Source organism: Cibotium barometz, chromosome 6 (assembly GCF_041138505.1).
Source record: "Cibotium barometz isolate CiBa-2024 chromosome 6, ASM4113850v1, whole genome shotgun sequence".
Lineage (NCBI taxonomy): Eukaryota > Viridiplantae > Streptophyta > Polypodiopsida > Cyatheales > Cibotiaceae > Cibotium > Cibotium barometz.
In genome coordinates, this window is record NC_141051.1 from 14,302,922 (window position 1) to 14,322,459 (window position 19,538).

The 19,538-nt window shown below is 38.2% G+C and overlaps 1 protein-coding gene and 1 long non-coding RNA gene across 2 annotated transcripts in view; both read right to left on the reverse strand.

Annotated features, from left to right (window-relative positions):
- Positions 1 to 10,116, reverse strand: part of LOC147637434 (MADS-box transcription factor 6-like) — a 44,054-nt gene extending 33,938 nt beyond the window's left edge. Inside the window, exon 1 of the mRNA XM_086798826.1 lies at positions 9,572 to 10,116. Coding sequence (XP_086654952.1) covers positions 9,572 to 9,819 — 248 coding nt within the window. The 5' untranslated portion in view covers positions 9,820 to 10,116. The remainder of the gene's footprint in view (positions 1 to 9,571) is intronic.
- Positions 1 to 19,538, reverse strand: part of LOC147637433 (uncharacterized) — a 160,950-nt gene that overhangs the window by 69,518 nt on the left and 71,894 nt on the right. The window lies entirely within an intron of this gene.

Consider the following 19,538-nt stretch of genomic DNA (forward strand, 5'->3'; position numbering starts at 1 on the left):
ATAGTTGGGCTTTGCATGTCCTTAGTGTTAGAGTATGTGATGAAGGACATATTTTGAGCAATGCAATGAGGGGGCTGGTATTGTGAATGTCTTTAGAAAGATGCCAAATGATTGGGTAATATTACGTGGTAAGGTGAAATATTTGAAATCTTCAAAAGATTCCCTCAAAGTAGAGGTGGTTTTTAAGTAAATTTGAAAAACACTTTACTCACATGAGTAAAGGATTTTCCCAAATGACCTAAAAATATTTTGAAAAAAAATACTTGAGAAAAATAATAATATAAAAAGTGGCTCAAATTTAGGGTACAAGTACTTATACGAGGAAATTAAAATGCATCCTTTCATAACTCTCACAATAATTCGATGATTCAAAATTTTAGTTGATCATTATCATTTTTAAATAATTCTACACTAGAGAAAAAGTTCTATACATATTTATCATGGCTAAAAATCACATTATCACCACAGATGAAGCATCTTTCTCTAAGCTACATATAGCATCATTGTCTTCATCAAAGTGAAAACCTACACTTAATAAAACTTCAAGTATAATCACCTAGTATACACTTTGATTACATCAATTAAAGCTTTTTTTTACACTTTTAAAAAATCTTCTCCTTTATCTCTAGTTGACTTTGATATTGTTATAGATCTTCTCAGAGTGAAATTATGAACAAGTACCACTACAACACATTGACGGACACATCAGCATTTTTTAGCAGCATTTCAGCAACATTTTGGAAGAGAGACTGTCGGGGTTCTTAATGCTACTAAGCAATGAAAAGCGCTACTCAGCAATGCTAAAACGTTGCTCAACAATGCTTTTTCGTTACTTAAGCAGTGCTACTAGCAACGCTTTTTCACTTCTCAGCAGCATTTTTAACAGTGAAAAAAAGCTGCTACATTATTGTAAAAAAATAAAACGCTACTCAGCAGCATGGCCTAGAAAAAGTAATCCCGCTTCTTTTGCCACCACACCGATTTTATCATTTGAATGTCCTAACCATAATACCTTGGGTTTTTTTGCATGTTCATCTCTAATCTATCTCTTTTACCTCTCCTACCTATCCTCCTCAAGCTCAAGCAAGGTATGTCTTCTCTTTTACCTCTCCTACCCTATCCTCCTCAAGCTCAAGCAAGGTATGTCTTCTCTTTTCCTTCATCTCCTATGCAAACAAGCTTTCCATGAAAGCTTTCTTTTAAGTATTTCCCTTCTCTTTTCTCTCTTTTAAGTTTTTCTTTTCTTCTTTTTCCTTTCTCATTGAAGCTTAACTCTAACCCTAGCTTCTACCTAGAAACCCTAATAGAGAGCTTTGATGGAGAGATCTCTATCAAAGATCTCTATTATGTTTTCTATGTAGAAGCTATGGTTAGGGTTAAGCTATAATGAGAAGGGAAAAAGAAAGATTCAATAAGTTTTCTATGTTATAAAAAATCTTTCATTAAAATTCCTATTAAGATTAGGGTTTTGTATATGCTTTCTATTAGGATTAAGATGAGGATTACTAATACTTGTTTTCCTTTATTTCGTTTGATTTTTTAGGTTATCCACACATACAAGCCTCATAAGGTAAGAGATCTCTCCCTTTTATGTTTCCTCTCTTATGCTTTTACATATTTTATATAGTGTTTGTAAGTTTTAGGATTTGTTATTTTTTCTTCCCTCTATGGATAACATAGCTCCTCTCAAGAGGTATCCATATGCCTTAGCCTCATATATGAGGCTAGTGCATAAAGCTTATGTGTTAGCCATATATATAAGCCTCATACATAAGGGTAATGCATAAACCTCATGCATGAGACTTATGCATTACCAAATGCATGTCTCATGCATGAGGCTTATGTACATAAGGTTTATGCATGAGACTTGTGCATAAAGTCTCATGTATAAAGCTTGTACATTAGCGATAAGCCTAGAGCTATGCATAGCCTTATACATAAGGTTATGCATGAGGCTTATCCGTTAGCCATACGCATAAGCATCATGTATAAAGCCATATGCACAAGCCTTATGTATAAAACTTATGCATATGGCTAATGCATATGGCTAATGCATAAGTTGGGTATACAAGCTTTATGCATAAGGTTTTATGTATAAGCCGCATACGTCAGGCTTATGTATTAGGCTTATCTATATGGCTAATACATAAGCCTTATGTACACGGTGGCTTATGCATGAGGCTTATGCATAGCTTCATGCAGTCTAGGAATGCATAGCCTTATGCACAGCCTCGTGCAGGCTATGAATGCTATGCATAAGCCTCATGCAGGCTATGAATGCTATGCATAAGCTTTATGCATAGTATAGATAAGGCCTAATACTATGCACAATGCCTATGCATGAGCCTTATAATATGCATAAGGCTTATGAAGTAGCCGAGTGCTACCTAGGCAAGCGGGTAAATATCGAAATGCACCGGAAGCCCCATTACATGCTGAGTGCTACCTAAGCATGCCGGTAGCTACCCAATGCATGCTGGGTGCTACCTAAGTATGTCGGTATGCATCGGGAGCACCCAATACATGCCGCGGGTGCTACCTAGGCATGACGGTAGCTTGCAATGCATGACAATAACTTGGAGCTCCGGAAGCACCCAGTGTTACCTAAGTTAGGCATGTTGGTTGCCGGGTGTTACCTAAGTTAGGCATGTTGGTAGATTCTAATGCATGCCGGTGGCAGTTGAATTTGCAACAATGTGATAGACTATGGTGGACAAAATGCAAGAATCAACATGATTAGCAAGCAATTAGAGTGATTAAAGTAAGATTAGTGCACAATTAATCTAAGAGTATAATGTAGGCATGGATACTCAAAAACCAGCAAATTCTCATTAGGCCAATGCCTCAATTTATAGCTTTTGCCAAGCACCCGCTCCACTGATTTCTCCTTGATTTGTGCCACCTCCCCTACATCTGGGAGCACCTTTTCCTAGAATCTTTCCACACCCCTATATTCACTCATGATACCCTTGATTCTCTCATTCAGTAGATTCTTCTCACCTTTTCAATTCTCCACTAAATTACGGACTCCCTTTTACAATCTCTAGCTAAGGGCTTATTCCCGCACACACCCATTCACTTGCATATTTGAACACCTCCCCTCAAGTGAATAATTCTAACACACCTGGACCCTATACAAAGTTTCCCTCTTACTTGGTAGCCTGTGACCACTGCCTCAAGTTCCTAACTCGTAGTCCTTGACACTCTTTCTCTATTTTTCCAAGGCTACTACAAGTTCCCTTAACTTTGATTAAAGTGCTCATACATACAACTACCACATGGCCTACATCATTGGTGGCTCAAAGGTGCTTTTACTCTATTGGGGCAGGTTACATTGGGTTGTGGGGTTTCTCTCTTTCTCTCTCAGAGAAGATATTCTGAATCCTCTACCTTAGGAGTCTCCATGAAGTTTTCCGATGCCGATCCTTCTTCATTTGGTTTGTTGTAGCAGTCTCTAGCCATGTGTCCTAGCTTTCCACAGTTGTGGGCAAGTGAAGGTCCTTCCTCCTCCCTTGCCTCTTCCTCGTCCTTGTCCTCGTGCGAGGCCTCCTCGGCTGTAGAGTGCTTTCACCTCTCTAGTTGTTGGGTCCAATCCTTTATTCTCTTTGACCTTGTTCTCTTGCTCTAGTAGAGCTCCTTCTATCTCATGCAACTTCAAATCTGGTACATTCTTTAAGGTTGCCACAATGTTGTCATACTCTCCCTTGTCCACACTCTCTAGAAGCACTACTAGTGCCTCATCATCTTCTACTTTCTTTCCAATGGCTGCAAGTTGTTGCTTGATGCTTTTGTATTTGTTCAAGTGTGTGGTTAGAGGTTCACTTTCCTTCATGTCAAGTTTGTAGAATTGCATTAGTAGATTTATCTTTGAATTCTTTCTTTGAGTGCCAAATAATTTGTTAAATTCATCCCATGTATCTTTAGCTTTTGTATCCCTGCAATGTGGTGAATGATTTCATCATTTAAGCTAAGTGCAATGAGTCCTACTGCTTTCTCATTTCTTCTCTTCTACTCATTCTCCCCATTCTCCTCTGGACATTCATCTCTTCCCTCAACTAGCCCCCATAGATTCTTCCTCATGAGCAAATACATGGTTTTTATTTGCCATGTATGGAATTGCTCCCCGTTGAATTTAGCTACTTCTTGTGCGATGCTCATGATGATGTGAAGGGGGTCTTACCTCTTGATCCAATTCAAGATTCAAGGGCAGTGTCTACCCTTTTACAACTCCAATTTGGTGTTTAATGATGATTACAACAAGCATGAATATACCAAAAATTGCATAAAGCCAAGGATAGTTGGTTTTGTATTGAATGGTTGGGACATCAAACCAACCTTAAATTGCAATCTAAAGTGATAGAGATCTATATCAAATACCCAGTGGTGGTAAGTTTGAAATAGAGTGTACGGGAAGGCCAGATCTGATGCCTTAGAGTTCAAATGAGCTCAAATCCTTTTAAGGACATCAATAGTAGTTAGTCTAATAAAGGATCAAGCCTAAAAACATAAGATTTGACCAAATAATGAATGCTTAATCCTTGCTTTACCAAAGTCACTGCTGCTGTCGATTTGATCTAGAGCTTGATGTAGCTTCTCCTTGACGTATTTCAAGATTCTTAGGCCACCAGCATGTTCAGAACACCCAAAACCCCCTTGGGCTAGCTCCAATGTTTCTAATTCCAAGGTGTGATGATGATTTTACAGTTTTTTTGAGAAAATAAGGTGCCAACGAATCAGTGATTCTCGGCTGCATCCGACAGCGGTTTGACCTTCTCAAGTGCCACACCTAGGTGCTAGTGTGTTGGCAAGAAGGTGTGTGAGTTTTGTAGGCAATGGAGATGTGTGGAGGGAGAGATCTAAGCTCCATTGAGTGTGGGTACTACAAAAGGTGGAAAAAATGGCTTACAAAGCTATTAGCACCGAATTAGTAATTAAGAAGATGATTAGGCTTAAAACAGCAGCTCAATGCTAAGCTAGGCTCTGATACCAAGTTGAATTTGCAATAATGCGATAGGCTATGGTGGATCAAATGCAAGAATCAACATGATTAGAAAGCAATTAGAGTGATTAAAGTAAGATTAGTGCATAATTAATCTAATAGTATAATGTAGGCATGGATGAGTCAAAAACTAGCAAATTCTCATTAGGCCAATGCCTCAATTTATAGCTTTTACATCCACAAGGTACCAAGCACCCACTCCACTGATTTCTCCTTGATTTGTGCCACCTCCCGTACATCTAGGGGCACCTTTTCTTAGAACCTTTCCACACTCCATTATTCACTCATGCTACCCTTGATTCTCTCATTCAGTAGATTCTTCTCACCTTTTCACTGCTACCCACTCAATTATGGACTCCCTTTTATAATCTCTAGCTAAGGGCTTGTTCCTGCACACACCCATTCATTTGCATATTTCAACAGTGGTAACTACTACCGACATGCACCGAGAGCACCCAATGCATGTTAGGTGTTACCTAGGCATGCCAGTAGCTTCCAATGCATCTCGGCAGCTAATCGAGCACCCAATGCATGTCGGGTGTGCTACCTAGGCATGTCGGGTGCTTCTAATGCATGCTGGTAACTAGCGACATGCACCAAAAGTACACAACACATGTCGGGTGCTACATAGGCATTTCGGTAGCTCCCAATGCACGCCGGTAACTATCGACATGCACTAGGAGCACCCAAAGCATGCCGAGTGCTACCTAGGCATGTCGGTAGCTACCGACATGCACCGGGAGTAGCCAATGCATGCTGGGTGCTTCTAATGCATACTGACATACACCGGGAGCTCTCAATGCATATCGAGTGCTACCTAAGAATGCTGGTAGCAACTACTGGCATACACCGGAGCACCCAATGCATGCCGGGTGCTACCTAAGTATGTCGGTAACTTCCAATGCATAGCGGGTACTACCTAGGCATGCTGGTAGCTTGCAATGTATGCTAGGTGCTACCTAATCATGCCGGTGCCCACCGGCATGCATCGGGAGCTCCCAATACATGTTGGGTGCTACCTAGACATGGCGGTAGCTTCCAATGCATGGCGATAAGTACCAACATACACTGGGAACTACCTGCATGCACAAGGAGCACCCAATGCATGCCTGGTGCTACCTAGGCATATTGATAGCTTCTAATACATGCCAATAACTACTGACATGCATTGGGAGCACCCAATGCATGCTTGGTGCTATTGAGGCATTCCAGTAGCTTATAATGCATGTCGGTAACTACCGACATGCACCGAGAGCACCCAATGCATGTCGGGTGCTACCTACGCATGCCAATAGCTTCCAATGCATGCTGGTAGCTCTACCAACATGCACCGGGACCACCCAATGCATATCAGGTGCTACCTAGGCATGCTTGTAGCTTCCAATGCATGCTGATAACTACTAACATTCACCGGGTGATAACTACCAACATGCACCAAGAGCATCCAATGTATGTCGTGTGCTACCTAAGAATTCTAGTAGCCTCTAATGCATGCTCTGTCGGTAACTATCGACATGCACCAGGAGCACCCAATGCATGCCGATAGTAGCTACCGACATGCACCGAGAGCACCTGCATGACGGTTGCTACCTAGGCATGCCAATAACTTCCTAAAGCTCATGAAGGCTAGATAATTTTTTTTAAAAGCTGGGGCCGACTGGGAGTTCTGTGAGAACTCCCCAGTTTGCCAATTTTGCAAGTTTATTTTTACTACTCATCAACAGTGCTATTAGCAGCATTTTTTTGCTGCTGCTGAGCAACGATCCCACAACAAAAATAGCAGCGTTTCTAGCAATTAAATAGGCCCGACATCTTCGTATCATTCTAGTTATAAAAGCGCTACTATTTTCGCTGCTATACCCTCATTGTGTTGTAGTGTATATCAATCATTCTTATATTTATGGTCCTAGATCTATGCTTCTTTAGCAAAAAATATATATATATGTTCTTCTTTAAGGTCATTAACCTTATGTTAAAAATACATCTTAGTAAACATAACCAATATATATATTTGTCCTTTTATATTGTTGGTCCTAGGTCTATGCTTCTTTAGCTATATATACATATATATGTCTTTTTCTAAGGTCATTAACCTTATGTTGAACATAATGGCATTGACCTTATGTTGAACATAAGGTCATTAACCTTATGTTGCACATACATCTTAGTAAACACATTCAATATATATTTTCTTATATTGAACATTTGCCTTAGTTAACTCATTCAATATACACTTTTTCAACAATTTGATGATCAAGAAATTCAAAGACTGAAAGAATATGAAGACTCAAAATTTAGTGTACAAGTGTGCATTTCCAAACATTGCTACATTGTAACATGGTTAAGAGGGGTTCCACCTATTCTTGTAGACCTCAAGATTGGGGAATGCAATTCTATATAAAAATGGGCATGCGTAGGTTTGGCAAGGGGAAGGGGGAAAGGGAGGGGACATGGGATTTGCTAGTCATATACCTATCATTCTTCTTTATAGAGGTCATATTGTTATATTTCAAGAAGCTAAAGTATATTCATTAATTAATATTTGAGTCAAAAGGCATGATGTGATACAATGAGTATTCAAGGTTAGACCATGAGTCATCCAAAGGAGATAGTGCATCCAAAACTGATTTGTGATCCTTAAAGTCTAACATCAATCTATTTCTCATTTTTTCTATCCTTCCAGTTTATCAAACACAGTGTGAGCGACCTTCTATATATCAATTTCTCATCAAAACCAATTGTTGATAGTTCTATTTCCTTTTGCAGAGACCTCAATAAAGAGACTTTATGTCTTATATTCCTACTCCTAGATATTGGAGTGGTAAAACATACCACATACCTGCTGTACATAAAGATTCCTCCTATTTGAAGAATTATTGCAAATATATGAGAGAACATTAGAGCATATGGTCTTGTATTCAATGCTCCCTTGCCAGTGTTTTGGTCAGAAGAAGAAAACCCCGATTCAGAATTAGTTTCTTCCCCCAAATCCTCTTCAAAGTTTTAACACAATCTAATTTAGGCATTTCACTGAAACCTTCTTCCAATCCATGGGCAACCACATCATCCAATGTAGCTACTAAGGAAGTGTAACTTTTAAATAGATTTTCTTGGATACTCTCAAGGTTCTCATATATGTTCATACTTTAGTTGGGGTCTTGATAGACTTGTCAAAATGGTGATACCTTATATGTTCTTATTATGTAAAATTGACTAGTAGTTCCTTCTAACATGCCTTTTCATGATAAAATTATTGTCATGGAAGCATCTTATAATAGAAAAGAGTAACCTTTTGAGTGATGGGTCTACTTAAAGCCATGAAAAACCTTGCATAAGAACATAGATGGTGTGTAAGTGCCTAATGTGGTGGATTATGTTTCTCAATCAATCGATTGTAAAAATAAGAAAATCTGATTATTTTAATAAATTTACCTAGAATAATTATAGCATAATGATTAGTAAAGTATCTTAGTGTATTACAACTTATGAGAGAAAAGAGGAAAGAGAGAAATCCCACGAAAAGATCTTATAAATAAGCAAAACAGTCAATCCACAAAGCAATAAAGCACACTTAAAGTCGAAAATCTTAACTCTTTGCTGATTATCCATGCCCTTCGCTGACTATGTAGCCCAAACTTATTTACATAGATGTACCATTAATTAATGGCTTAGATTTTTTTGCAACCTTAGACATTCATAACTATATACGTTTTGACTTTTAACTTGTGCACTCATAAGGTTAACAATCGTGTGCGCATTGACAAGACTTAGCTTAAATTAAGTGGAGATTAGCCAAAATTTATGGCTACAATAGGTCATTTTTACGAAGAAATCATACTCGATTTCCCTTCAGGAGACCATCAAGAGAGATCGAGGCTGGGGGCGTTTGTTCCTGTGGGGACCTCTCTATTAGGGTCTCGGAGAGAGAAAGGGCTTCGACGATGTCTGCGTTGCTACACAAAAGCTCAAGAAGCCAACTACATGAGGGAGTATAATCTTTGCTTTTGAGATGTGGCTGGCAGAGAGAGAGAGAGAGAGAGAGAGAGAGAGAGAGAGAGAGAGAGAGAGAGAGCATGCGCTTGAGGTAAACGAGTAACAGGAAAATGAACCAGATGCGTGGAAATGAATGTGAGAGAGAGAGAGAGAGAGAGAGAGAGAGAGAGAGAGAGATAATGTGCATGAAAAACAAGAACTAGAAATGAGGGAAAGGGGAGATGGAGAGGCCGGAGAGGGACTGCTCCGTGAAACATGTGTTTTTTAACATGCTACAAATGGAAGGTATTATAAAAGATTTAGAGCTAAAATAGAAGCAACCCAAACCTTAGAAATGTCAATTTTAATTGGCAAAAGCAACGTGGTTGAAGATCCTGCATAAATAATATGGTCGAGCCACCGAACAAACCACAACAATCAAACACACAGGTCCCCCAAACAAAAATAGGCACACAGTTAAAAAGTGGCACAAAGTTGTAGCATTATTATATTTAAAAAAACACACCATTATTATATTTATTTTATTTATAAAAAAAACACAGACACACACACAGAGTTAAGCGGCAAAATAGAGCCTACCTGGGGCTGCCGAATTCCGAGAGCCGGCCTGTAGGGGAGAAGACGATGACCGCTAGCGGGACGTCACACACCACCGAGAGCTCGTAAGCCTTCTTGAGGAGGCCGACGCGACGCCTGGAGAAGGTTAGCTGCCGGTCCGAGGGGTTCTCGATGCGCCGGATGGCCATGGGCAGCTTGCTCCCGCCGCCGCCTGCACCATGGCAGCTGGACTGAGCTGCTGCTGCTGCTTGATGTCGTTGGCTCTCCATCACTCACCAAAAGTATAGAAAGAAAACAAGCAAAACAAGCGGAAGCTGCACGTCCCTCTTGTGCGCTTCTGGTGCGCGCAGAATATAAAAGCCCTTCCTGCCCCTTATATTCTCAACAGGACAAAGCTGGTGGCTTCTTGTCGCTAATTCTCTTCCACGTCTGCGTTAAAGGACCGGAGCTCTTCACATGGGCCGATTTGCCCTGTTAGGCCTGTTAGGCCGTTACATTCGGTCCGATTAAGGCATAGAACTCCTCCCTCTAAGAGAAGATGTGGTGTTCAATTACCAAGGAATATTCTCTAACCTTCTGAATTGACGTTTTTTTATTAGTACTAAGTAGTATGGGTATAGAAACTAGATGCCATTTCTACTTGAACCCAATACCTCTTCTTTGGAGGCATGGGCAATGGGCGACTCGACTCATAGACCCTGTATTCATAGATAATTTAAACAATGGAAATAGCTCGAGACTCACATTGTTGGTTGAACTATAATCTTTTCTTGGAATTATGTCACGCCTACACTACCCTCTTCCATGTCCTACTCTTTCCTCATTGAGTAAAGACTTTTATGGCTAGGGACCATTGTAATTACAGTACACTAACATTTTAGGGGTAAAATGGACCTACTATGGATTGAATGGGCTTACATTGTTCTTGTAATTACATTACACAAACATTTTAGAGGTAAAATGGACCTACTATGGATTGGATGGGAATTTCGAACATTTCTCCTTAAAGATTCCCTTTATAATATCATTAAATAAGCCAAGTTGTAAAGGTTGTGTTCCTTCCACTCTTACATATATTGACTATGTAAATTTACTAATCATTATACTCTAATTATTATAGGTACAAATTTAATCAAATAATAAAATATTCTTATTTTTACAATCGATTGATTAAGAAACATAATCCAAAAAATTCTTGCTAGAGCCTAAAGCGAAAGCCACGGACTCTAAATCACCTCCCTAGCTAGACCCATATATTCAAAACAAGAATGCATGATCACATATATATGATCAACCATACATCTAGGATTAGGTAAATGATTAGATCACATAGCTAGGAGCGAAAAAGGAGATTTAGATGCCACATCCTATATCCCCTAGAAATGGTTGTCATAAGTAAGAAAGAAAGGTTTGGACTCTTAATTATGAAAATGTGAGTTCTATATCAACATATCATGAAAATTGAGATAAATAACTCCACCACATTAGGCACGTGTGCACACCATCTATGTCTCTTTGAGTCATTTTGATCAAGCATTCTTATGCAAGGTTTGTCGTGGCCTTAAGTAGATCCATCACTCAAAAGGTTACTCTTTTCTTTTATAAGATGCTTCCATGACAATAATTTTACCATGAAACGGCATGTTAGAAGGAAACGGCATGTTAGAAGGAACTACTTGTCAATTTTACATAATAAGAACATATAAGGTATCGCCATTTTGAGAAATCTGTCAAGACCCCAACTAAAGTATGAACATATGAGAACCTTGAGAGTATCCAAGAAAATCTTTTTGAAAGTTACACTTCCTTAGTAGCTACATTGGATGATGTGGTTGCCCTTGGATTGGAAGAAGGTTTTAGTGAAATGCGTAAACTAGATTGTGTTAAACCTTTGAAGAGGATTTGGGGGAAGAAACGGATTCTGAATCGGGGTTTTCTTCTTGTGATCAAAACTCCCAAGGGAGCAGTGAATACAAGACCATATACTCTAATGTTCTCTCATATATTTGCAATAATTCTTCAAATAGGAGGAATCTTTATGTACAGTAGGTATGTGGTATTGCTTTACCACTCCAATATCTAGGAGTAAGAATATAAGACATACAGTCTCTTTATTGAGGTCTCTGCAAAAGGAAATAGAACTATCAACAATTGGTTTTGATGAGAAATTGATATATAGAAGCTCGCTCGATGTGTTTGATAAATTGGAAGGATAGAAAAGATGAGAAATAGATTGATGCTAGACTCTAAGGATCACAAATTAGTTCTCGATGCACTATGTCCTTTGGATGACTCATGGGCTAACCTTGAATACTCATTGTATCACATCATGCCTTTTGACTCAAATATTAATTATGAATATACTTTAGCTTCTTGAAATATAACAATATGACCTCTACAAAGAAGAATGATGGGTACATGATTAACATATCCCATGTCCCCCCTCCTTTCCCCCTTCCACTGGCAAAAGCTATGCATGCCCATTTTTGTATAGAATTGCATTCCCCAATCTTGAGGTCTACAAGAATAGTTGGAACCCCTCTTAACCATGTTACAATGTAGCAATGTCTGGAAATGCACACTTGTACACTAAATTTTAATCTTTAATATTCTTTCAGTCTTTGAATTTCTTGATCATCAAATTGTTGAAAAAATATATATTGAATGAGTGAACTAAGGCATATGTTCAATATAAGAAAATATATATTGAATGTGATTACTAAGATGTATGTTCAACATAAGGTTAATGACCTTAGAAAAGGACATATGTATGTATATATATATATATATAGCTAAAGAAGTATAGACCTAGGTAGGATAAACAATATAAAAGGATAAATATATATATTGGTTGTGTTTACTTAGACGTATGTTCAACATAAGGTTAATAACCTTAAAGAAGGACTTATATATATTTTTTGCTAAAGAAAAATAGATATAGGACCAACAATATAAAAATGATTGGTTTACTTGTTCATAATTTCACTCTGACAAGATCTCTAACAAGATCAAAGTCAACTAAAGATAAAGGAGAAGATTTTTGAAAAGTTTTTAAAAAAGCTTTAATTTATGTAATCAAATTCTATACTAGGTGATTATACTTGAAGTTTTATTAAGTTTAGGTTGTCACTTTGATGAAGACAATGATGTTATATGTAGCTTAGAGGAAGATGCTTCATCTATGCTATCTAGGGATTCAAGTAATAATTTTTAGGAAAGTCACGATGTAGACAATGGTGAACAGAGAGTATGTTAGCTCAATTGTGATAATGTATTTTTTAGCCATGATAAATATGTATAGAACTTTTTCTCTAGTGAAGAATTATTTAAAAATGATAATTCAACTAAAAATTTGACTCATCGAATTATTGTGAGAATTATGAAACCTGGATGCATTTTTAATTTCCTTGTATGAGTACTTGTACCCAAAATTTGAGCCACTTTTTATATTATTATTAACTCCTTGACTCATGTGAGTAAAGTGTTTTTCAAATTTTCTTAAAAATCACCTTTACTTTGAGGGAATCTTTTGAAGATGCCAAATATTTCACCTTACCATGTAATATTACCCAACCATTTGGCATTTTTCTAAAGACATTCACAATACCAGCCCCCTCGTCGCATTGCTCTCCAAATATGTCCTTCATCACATACTCTAACACTAAGGACATGGAAAACCTAACTATATGTCAATGCTAACACCTCATCTAGAGCCTAACTATACGTCAATGCTAACACCGCATGGTCGCAACTCCTAAATATTTATTAAGCAACACCGTAGTTTCCAATGCTCCCCATCAAGCCCTAATATAAAGTATGTTATTCTTTAGCTTGATTTTTTAACCTTTTAAGGGGGGAAAGAATGTTTGGTTCCTTTTGTAAATCACACCTAAAATTTAACATTCAATAAACTACCAAATCTAAAGTAAAAGCCATCAATTTATTTATAAAAATCTAATATTTTCAGCTCTTCAAAAAATTTACCTATCAAATTAATAGTTTATTACATTATCATTAACACAAGCACAACCACATGAAATCTCAATCACTTGTATCCTTTTAAAATTTATTGCTTAAAAATAAGGCTATGTTTGATTTATTGAACTGTGTCTCACTAGTTATGTTACAGGACTCTTAATTAAAAACAACATATTCTTGGAAATCATAAACTTTGACAACGATTTGAGATATAAAGCACAAACTTGGCATTATGAATGAAAAAAGAACCAATCATCACTCAAAATTTTTTGAACTTTCTGAGGTTGTTTCCACTATGTTATTTCATATGATTTTCTTTGATTTTTTAAAGTGAAATAGATAAGTAATGCTCAAATAAAGGGGGAAAGCCCTATCAAACCACCAAGCACACTTATTTCAAAGGTTTATTCTTATGCACAATAGACCGTGGCTTTAAATAAAGTATGATTTCCTTGATCTCATTAAAGAAATGCACATGTACATCTCCACATGTAGGGATTTCATTGATCTTAACTGCACATTTATCTTTATCTCCACATGAGGAACCACTACATTTTGTGCTTTCACCATTTGAGATGATAGCACACATCACATGATGCATCTCTAAGATGCTTTCCTTTTAATATTTAAAGTCTTGCATTGACTTGGTTGACTAGCTAATAGAGGTAGACAGATAATTAGTTCCAAAAATGAAACAATGTGCATTTGCCTTTTCATTCTAGAATTATAACATTGAATACCTTCTTGATGGATTATGTCCACCTCTATACTCTGACCTTGAACACTAGAGTTAAATTCTTAAGTTAATGAAGACCTTTATATGGCAAGGGGTGTAAGGGAGAAGACCTTGTGCTATGCTAGCTTGGACCAAGCTAGGCAGACCTAAGTAGATTGGTGGGTTAGGGAGAATGGATATTAAATCTCATAATTAAGTCAAGATTTCTCATACTCGCATCATGTGTTCACAACAAGCATGATCTTGGATACTAATGCTAAAATAGCTTTCTGTGTTTATGGAGGCTAATCTTCTCCCAAGCCCTATTGGTGATAAAAGGCATGCACTTTGCAAAATTAGTAAATCAAATGGAGAAAAGGTTTGTTGCAATTAGTGGAATGGATGAAAAGTACCATGCTAACATAGTAACTCCACTTAGACTTATATCATTTATGAGATCTCAAGATTTGATGTTGAGTGCACTTAAGCTTGAGATAAAAGATGAAAGGTTTTAAAGAGACCCTTCAAACCCAAGTAAGCTTTACGCAAGAGACAATGTGATTGAACGACACGAATATGTATTGATTGAAAAATATAATGTTATAGAGCTTGAAGGCTAGAGGAGTGCAATGAGAGTTATTATTCATTTATGAGTACAAACTCTTTTTTTAAATGTTTGTGCAATATCTCATTTTGATGCATGATTAGGAAATGGGGAGTCCATTGGGGTTGGAATTGAATAAAGAGGCCATCAATTTAATAATTAGTTTTAATAAATTAATACTAAAGTAAAAAACAAATTTACTGAACATTCATCGAAAACAAAAGGTTCTAAAACCAACGAGACGAAAGTCAAAAACGAAGAACTGCATATTATATTATATCGACGAGCCAAAATACAAGAAAATTCAGAGAAATACATAGTTTGAAAACTGTTGATCATATTCAAGAGGAAAGCATCAAAGTTATCTTCGTTGTGAAAAGCATAGTAAGTTACAAACAAACTCCAAAGCAAAACCAGAGTGTTACAAACCGAAGATAAAAATGACTAGAGAAAACAACCCTCTTGCTTTTGTAAGCCCAACATATTTACAAACCGAAGGTGATAGTGAGACAAACCCTTCACCATCCACGATAGCTTTTTTGAAGTTATATGTTTTCTCATAAATAGAGAGATAAGATTGACTGTAATTTGGCTCTGCTACTTCAGAACCTCCGTCATTATCATCTACAATAATAGGGTTATTTTGACTCCCGGGCTGCATGTCAGCATATGTTCGTTCATTCCTGGGATTTTCATCTTCATCACTATCTGGATGTTGGTACAATGGTTCAAAATATCTCGCTCTACCACCTGGGTTCTCTGCAAAAAAAATCTCATCTATTTTCATACATTGTGTTAGGTGAGGCAATTTCATTACTTTCCAAATCGCTGCTCCTCCTGCTCATCCCATTTCCTGTCTTTGGAATTATCTAGGATGCAGTAGGGTAGTACTTTCCTGTGCGTATCATTTTCAAAAGTGTGCTTTCAAGTGATGCACCTAGCTTGTTAAATACATAGTTGTCCATAAAAACATAGGCTCTCTCAAAAAGATTAACAGGAGACAAACAAACTTTGTTTTTAAGATCAGCCTGTCCGTACAGTGCATAAAGTTGTCTCCCTCTAGTTATTTCTTCTGCTGATACATTGTGCGAGAAGAATTTGAAGTGTGCCTTGAGAAGATCTTTCATGCAATAACCGACAATGCCTTTGAATGTGTGCATTCGAATCTGTCATAGCCCTCTGCACATGACTATGGCTCCTTCTGGTTTAGAGAATTCCCATCCTAGGTATCGTCTGATGGTTTTACCAATACTAATGAGTGAAGGAGCCATGATAGTTATCACCATCTGGAAATGGAGGTGATTTAGAGTACCTCCTTTTTCAAGGGCAAACAAACCCTTGAGGCATTCCATCCTAACAAAGTCTTCTAGTGGTTCCCATGAGTGAACATCAATATCTCTATTTCCTATAGCGACTATCACATAGACTTCAAACAATTTAGTTTTTTTCTCAGATGGATATTTAGGGATTTTTTGAACAGAAGGTTTAGACTCTGTATTCTTATCATTGGGGGCAGAGGGGCAACAGAAGGTGTGATTAGCTTTTTCCCTTTTTTTGGAGCTTCAGATGAACCTGCCACACAAACATGATTGAAATGTAGTAATAAACAATCAAGTGACATAAAAAAAAGATAGCAGTACAATACTTCATGGGTTACTTGCACACCTGAGGACTGGGCTTTTTGCTTCACCGCACGCAGATTGAGAACAACGAAGGATCCTTCTGGTGGCGTCATGATTCTGGACGTTGCAAGAATGCACTCGGCTCTTGGAACAGTCGATGCAGACGGTTGAGCCTCATCACAGAGTAACGGCATACAAGATGGACCAAGGTCCATGCGTTGACATAACAAAGAACAAGGGCCTCGATCTATCTTCATTATATTAGTAATGTTATCAAAGGGCTTTCTTCTGGGAGGCATCTCGGTTACAGAACAGAAGCAAGGCAAAAATCAGTAAAACAAAAAAATTATTATGTTCAAAGTTCTTAAATAAGCAATGCTATGTCTAGAATAAGAAACCCACAGGATAGTATAGGCTGAATGATTTGTACAACATACCAGATAGTATAGGCTAAATGATTTGTACAACATACCAGATAAAGAAATCTATACTTCCAGAAAAAAGATGGACAAAAGAAGAAACATCGTGCAGAGAGAACTACATGCAGTTGTCGAAGTTTTTAAGTATCTATAGACGCGTGTCCGTTGCATGTACAAAGAAATAGAATCCAAAAGGTGGAACAGTTAGAAGGCACTACAATTAGCAGCAGTAAGAAATAGCATGTGTCGTATGCACGTGGAAAAACTTTGTGTCCGTTGCACGTTAGAATGTGCATAGAATCCAGAAGGCGGAACAGTTATGAGGCAGTACAGTAAGAAATAGCATTTGCTGTCTTGATGCTTGCATGCTTATGATGTAGGCTCAACACCATAATTTACTACATATCCAAAAAGGCAAATAAAATAAATTTAATAATTCACCATAGTTAAATTTAAAAAAAAACAAAGCGAGTTACCACCATTCCATGACAGAGAAACTTACCCAGAGCAGGCCATCATACAGAAATTGTGACAGTTCAATTGATAGGGAAATTAGCTTTTTTAAATAATAATAAAAAACACAGCGAGTTACCACCATTCCATGTCAGAGCAAGTTACAACCATTCCATGAGAGATACGTTCAGACTTGGCTGCATGAGATGGAACAACAAAAATCCAGCAGTCAACAGCATTGGTCAAACAGAGGGATCGTTCAGGACAGTGCCACACGAACAGATGAGCGAGGATAGCAAACGGGCAGACGACGACCATGGCAAACGAAGAGACGAGCATGGCAAACGAGACGAACGCACGGCTAGAGCAAGTTACCACCATTCCAATCAGAGGAGTCGTCTTTCGCTGCTGGCAAGATGAGATGGAATAAAGTCCCAGTAGTAGTCAGCACGAGGCGTGATGGCACACGAACAGACGAGCATATTATGAGCATACAGGGAGCATGACAAACGAAGAGACGAGCAATGAGAGGAGCACACTCCATGCAAAACTTGGCAAGATGAGATGGAACAAAGTCCACCAGTCTCAGCAAGTTTAGGACAAGCCGAACAGACGAGCGAGGGTGTATATATTACGAGCAGACGGCGAGCATGGCAAACGAAGAGACGAGCAATGAAAGGAGAACACTCCATGCAAAAATTAACTCTGCGTGTGCTGACACGTGCGAGCACGTGAATCACCACGTGTTAGGTGGCCTTACAGAAGAAAATCAAGTGACACGTTGAGAAATTAATTCCATGCGTCCAAAAAAAGATTTTGGGTACATATTGCATCTAAATGATGCTTTCCTTTACTATTTAAAGGCTTGCATTTTTAAATAGAAACAATTCTCTACCATCAATCACATACTGACAATGTACCATGCCTAGCAAAGGGTGTGCTCTCTCGAGGCCCTTTTTCCTAGAAAGCCTTCCATGCATGATTCATGTATGTAAAAAGGGTAAATAAAGAACTTCTCTAACTTAGTCTTTATAAAAGCATATACATTTATAATCTCCTATTAGCATACATACATCAATATACATCTTTATTTGTAAGTCAATTATGCTAGACATCAATTATTTGAAAAGTGTATATTTCTTCATTATACTTTAAACTCTCTCTTGGGAAGCACCAAAAAAACCCAACAAAACAAGCGAAAGCTGCACCCTCTTGTGTGCCCATGCACGAATATTTGAAGTGATAAAAAGCATATCACCTATCCCAACCATATTTTCAACTTATTCTATGGTCTTGGTTAAGATGGCGCATATAGTCTTCTTAGTGCTTTAACTGTCGACCATTAGCTTGGGGGTAATAGGGTGAAGAGTTCCGGTGCATGAATAAGAAATCTTGTAGCAATAATTGTATTGCCTCATTTACAAAATGGATGCCATTGTCATTTTGACAGGCTCAAGAGGACACCCAAATCGGGTGATTACACACTCATAAAGGAATTTAGCCGTGGACCTTGCATCGGATTTCCTTGCGGCTCAAGCTTCGACACATTTTGTGCAGTAGTCCGTTATGCTACTATGATATACCGGGCTTGGGTGTCTCTGGCAGTCAGGGCTTATGGGAGTGACAAAATCAAATGGTTGCAAGGACATCATGGGATAGAGGGGCATCCTATCCTTATTGTGCAGAATTATGGTCCGTTGACATTCATCACATCATTTGACATATTCGACCACATCTCCAAACAAGGTTGGCCACCCAAGCCTACCAAGAGAATCTTTCCAGTAGTGGTATCTGTGGGGAAGTGTCCACCTACAACCCCAGAGTGGGCTTGTTCCAAAATAGAGATGTATTCATCCTCACGAATGTCTCATCTCATTATTTCATCTTTTCCTTGTTTGTAGAATTTCCCTATGATCAATTGATAGGGGGTGCCTTCTTGATAAGGTGTCTTGCTCGATCCTTGTTGATCGGTGCCTTGCTGGGTAGGCCATTAGCTAGGAAATATGCAACTTCCTCTCCCCATTTAGGAATCAAGCATACTAATAGGGGAGCATCTGGCAAGTCATCATCAACTCCCACTAGCGGTTCTCTGTTAGGAATGCGCAACATGTGGTCGGCCATTACATGTTGGGAACCTTTACATACCATGACAGTAAAATCAAGCTCTAGTAGAATTAGGAGCCATTTAGTGATCCTT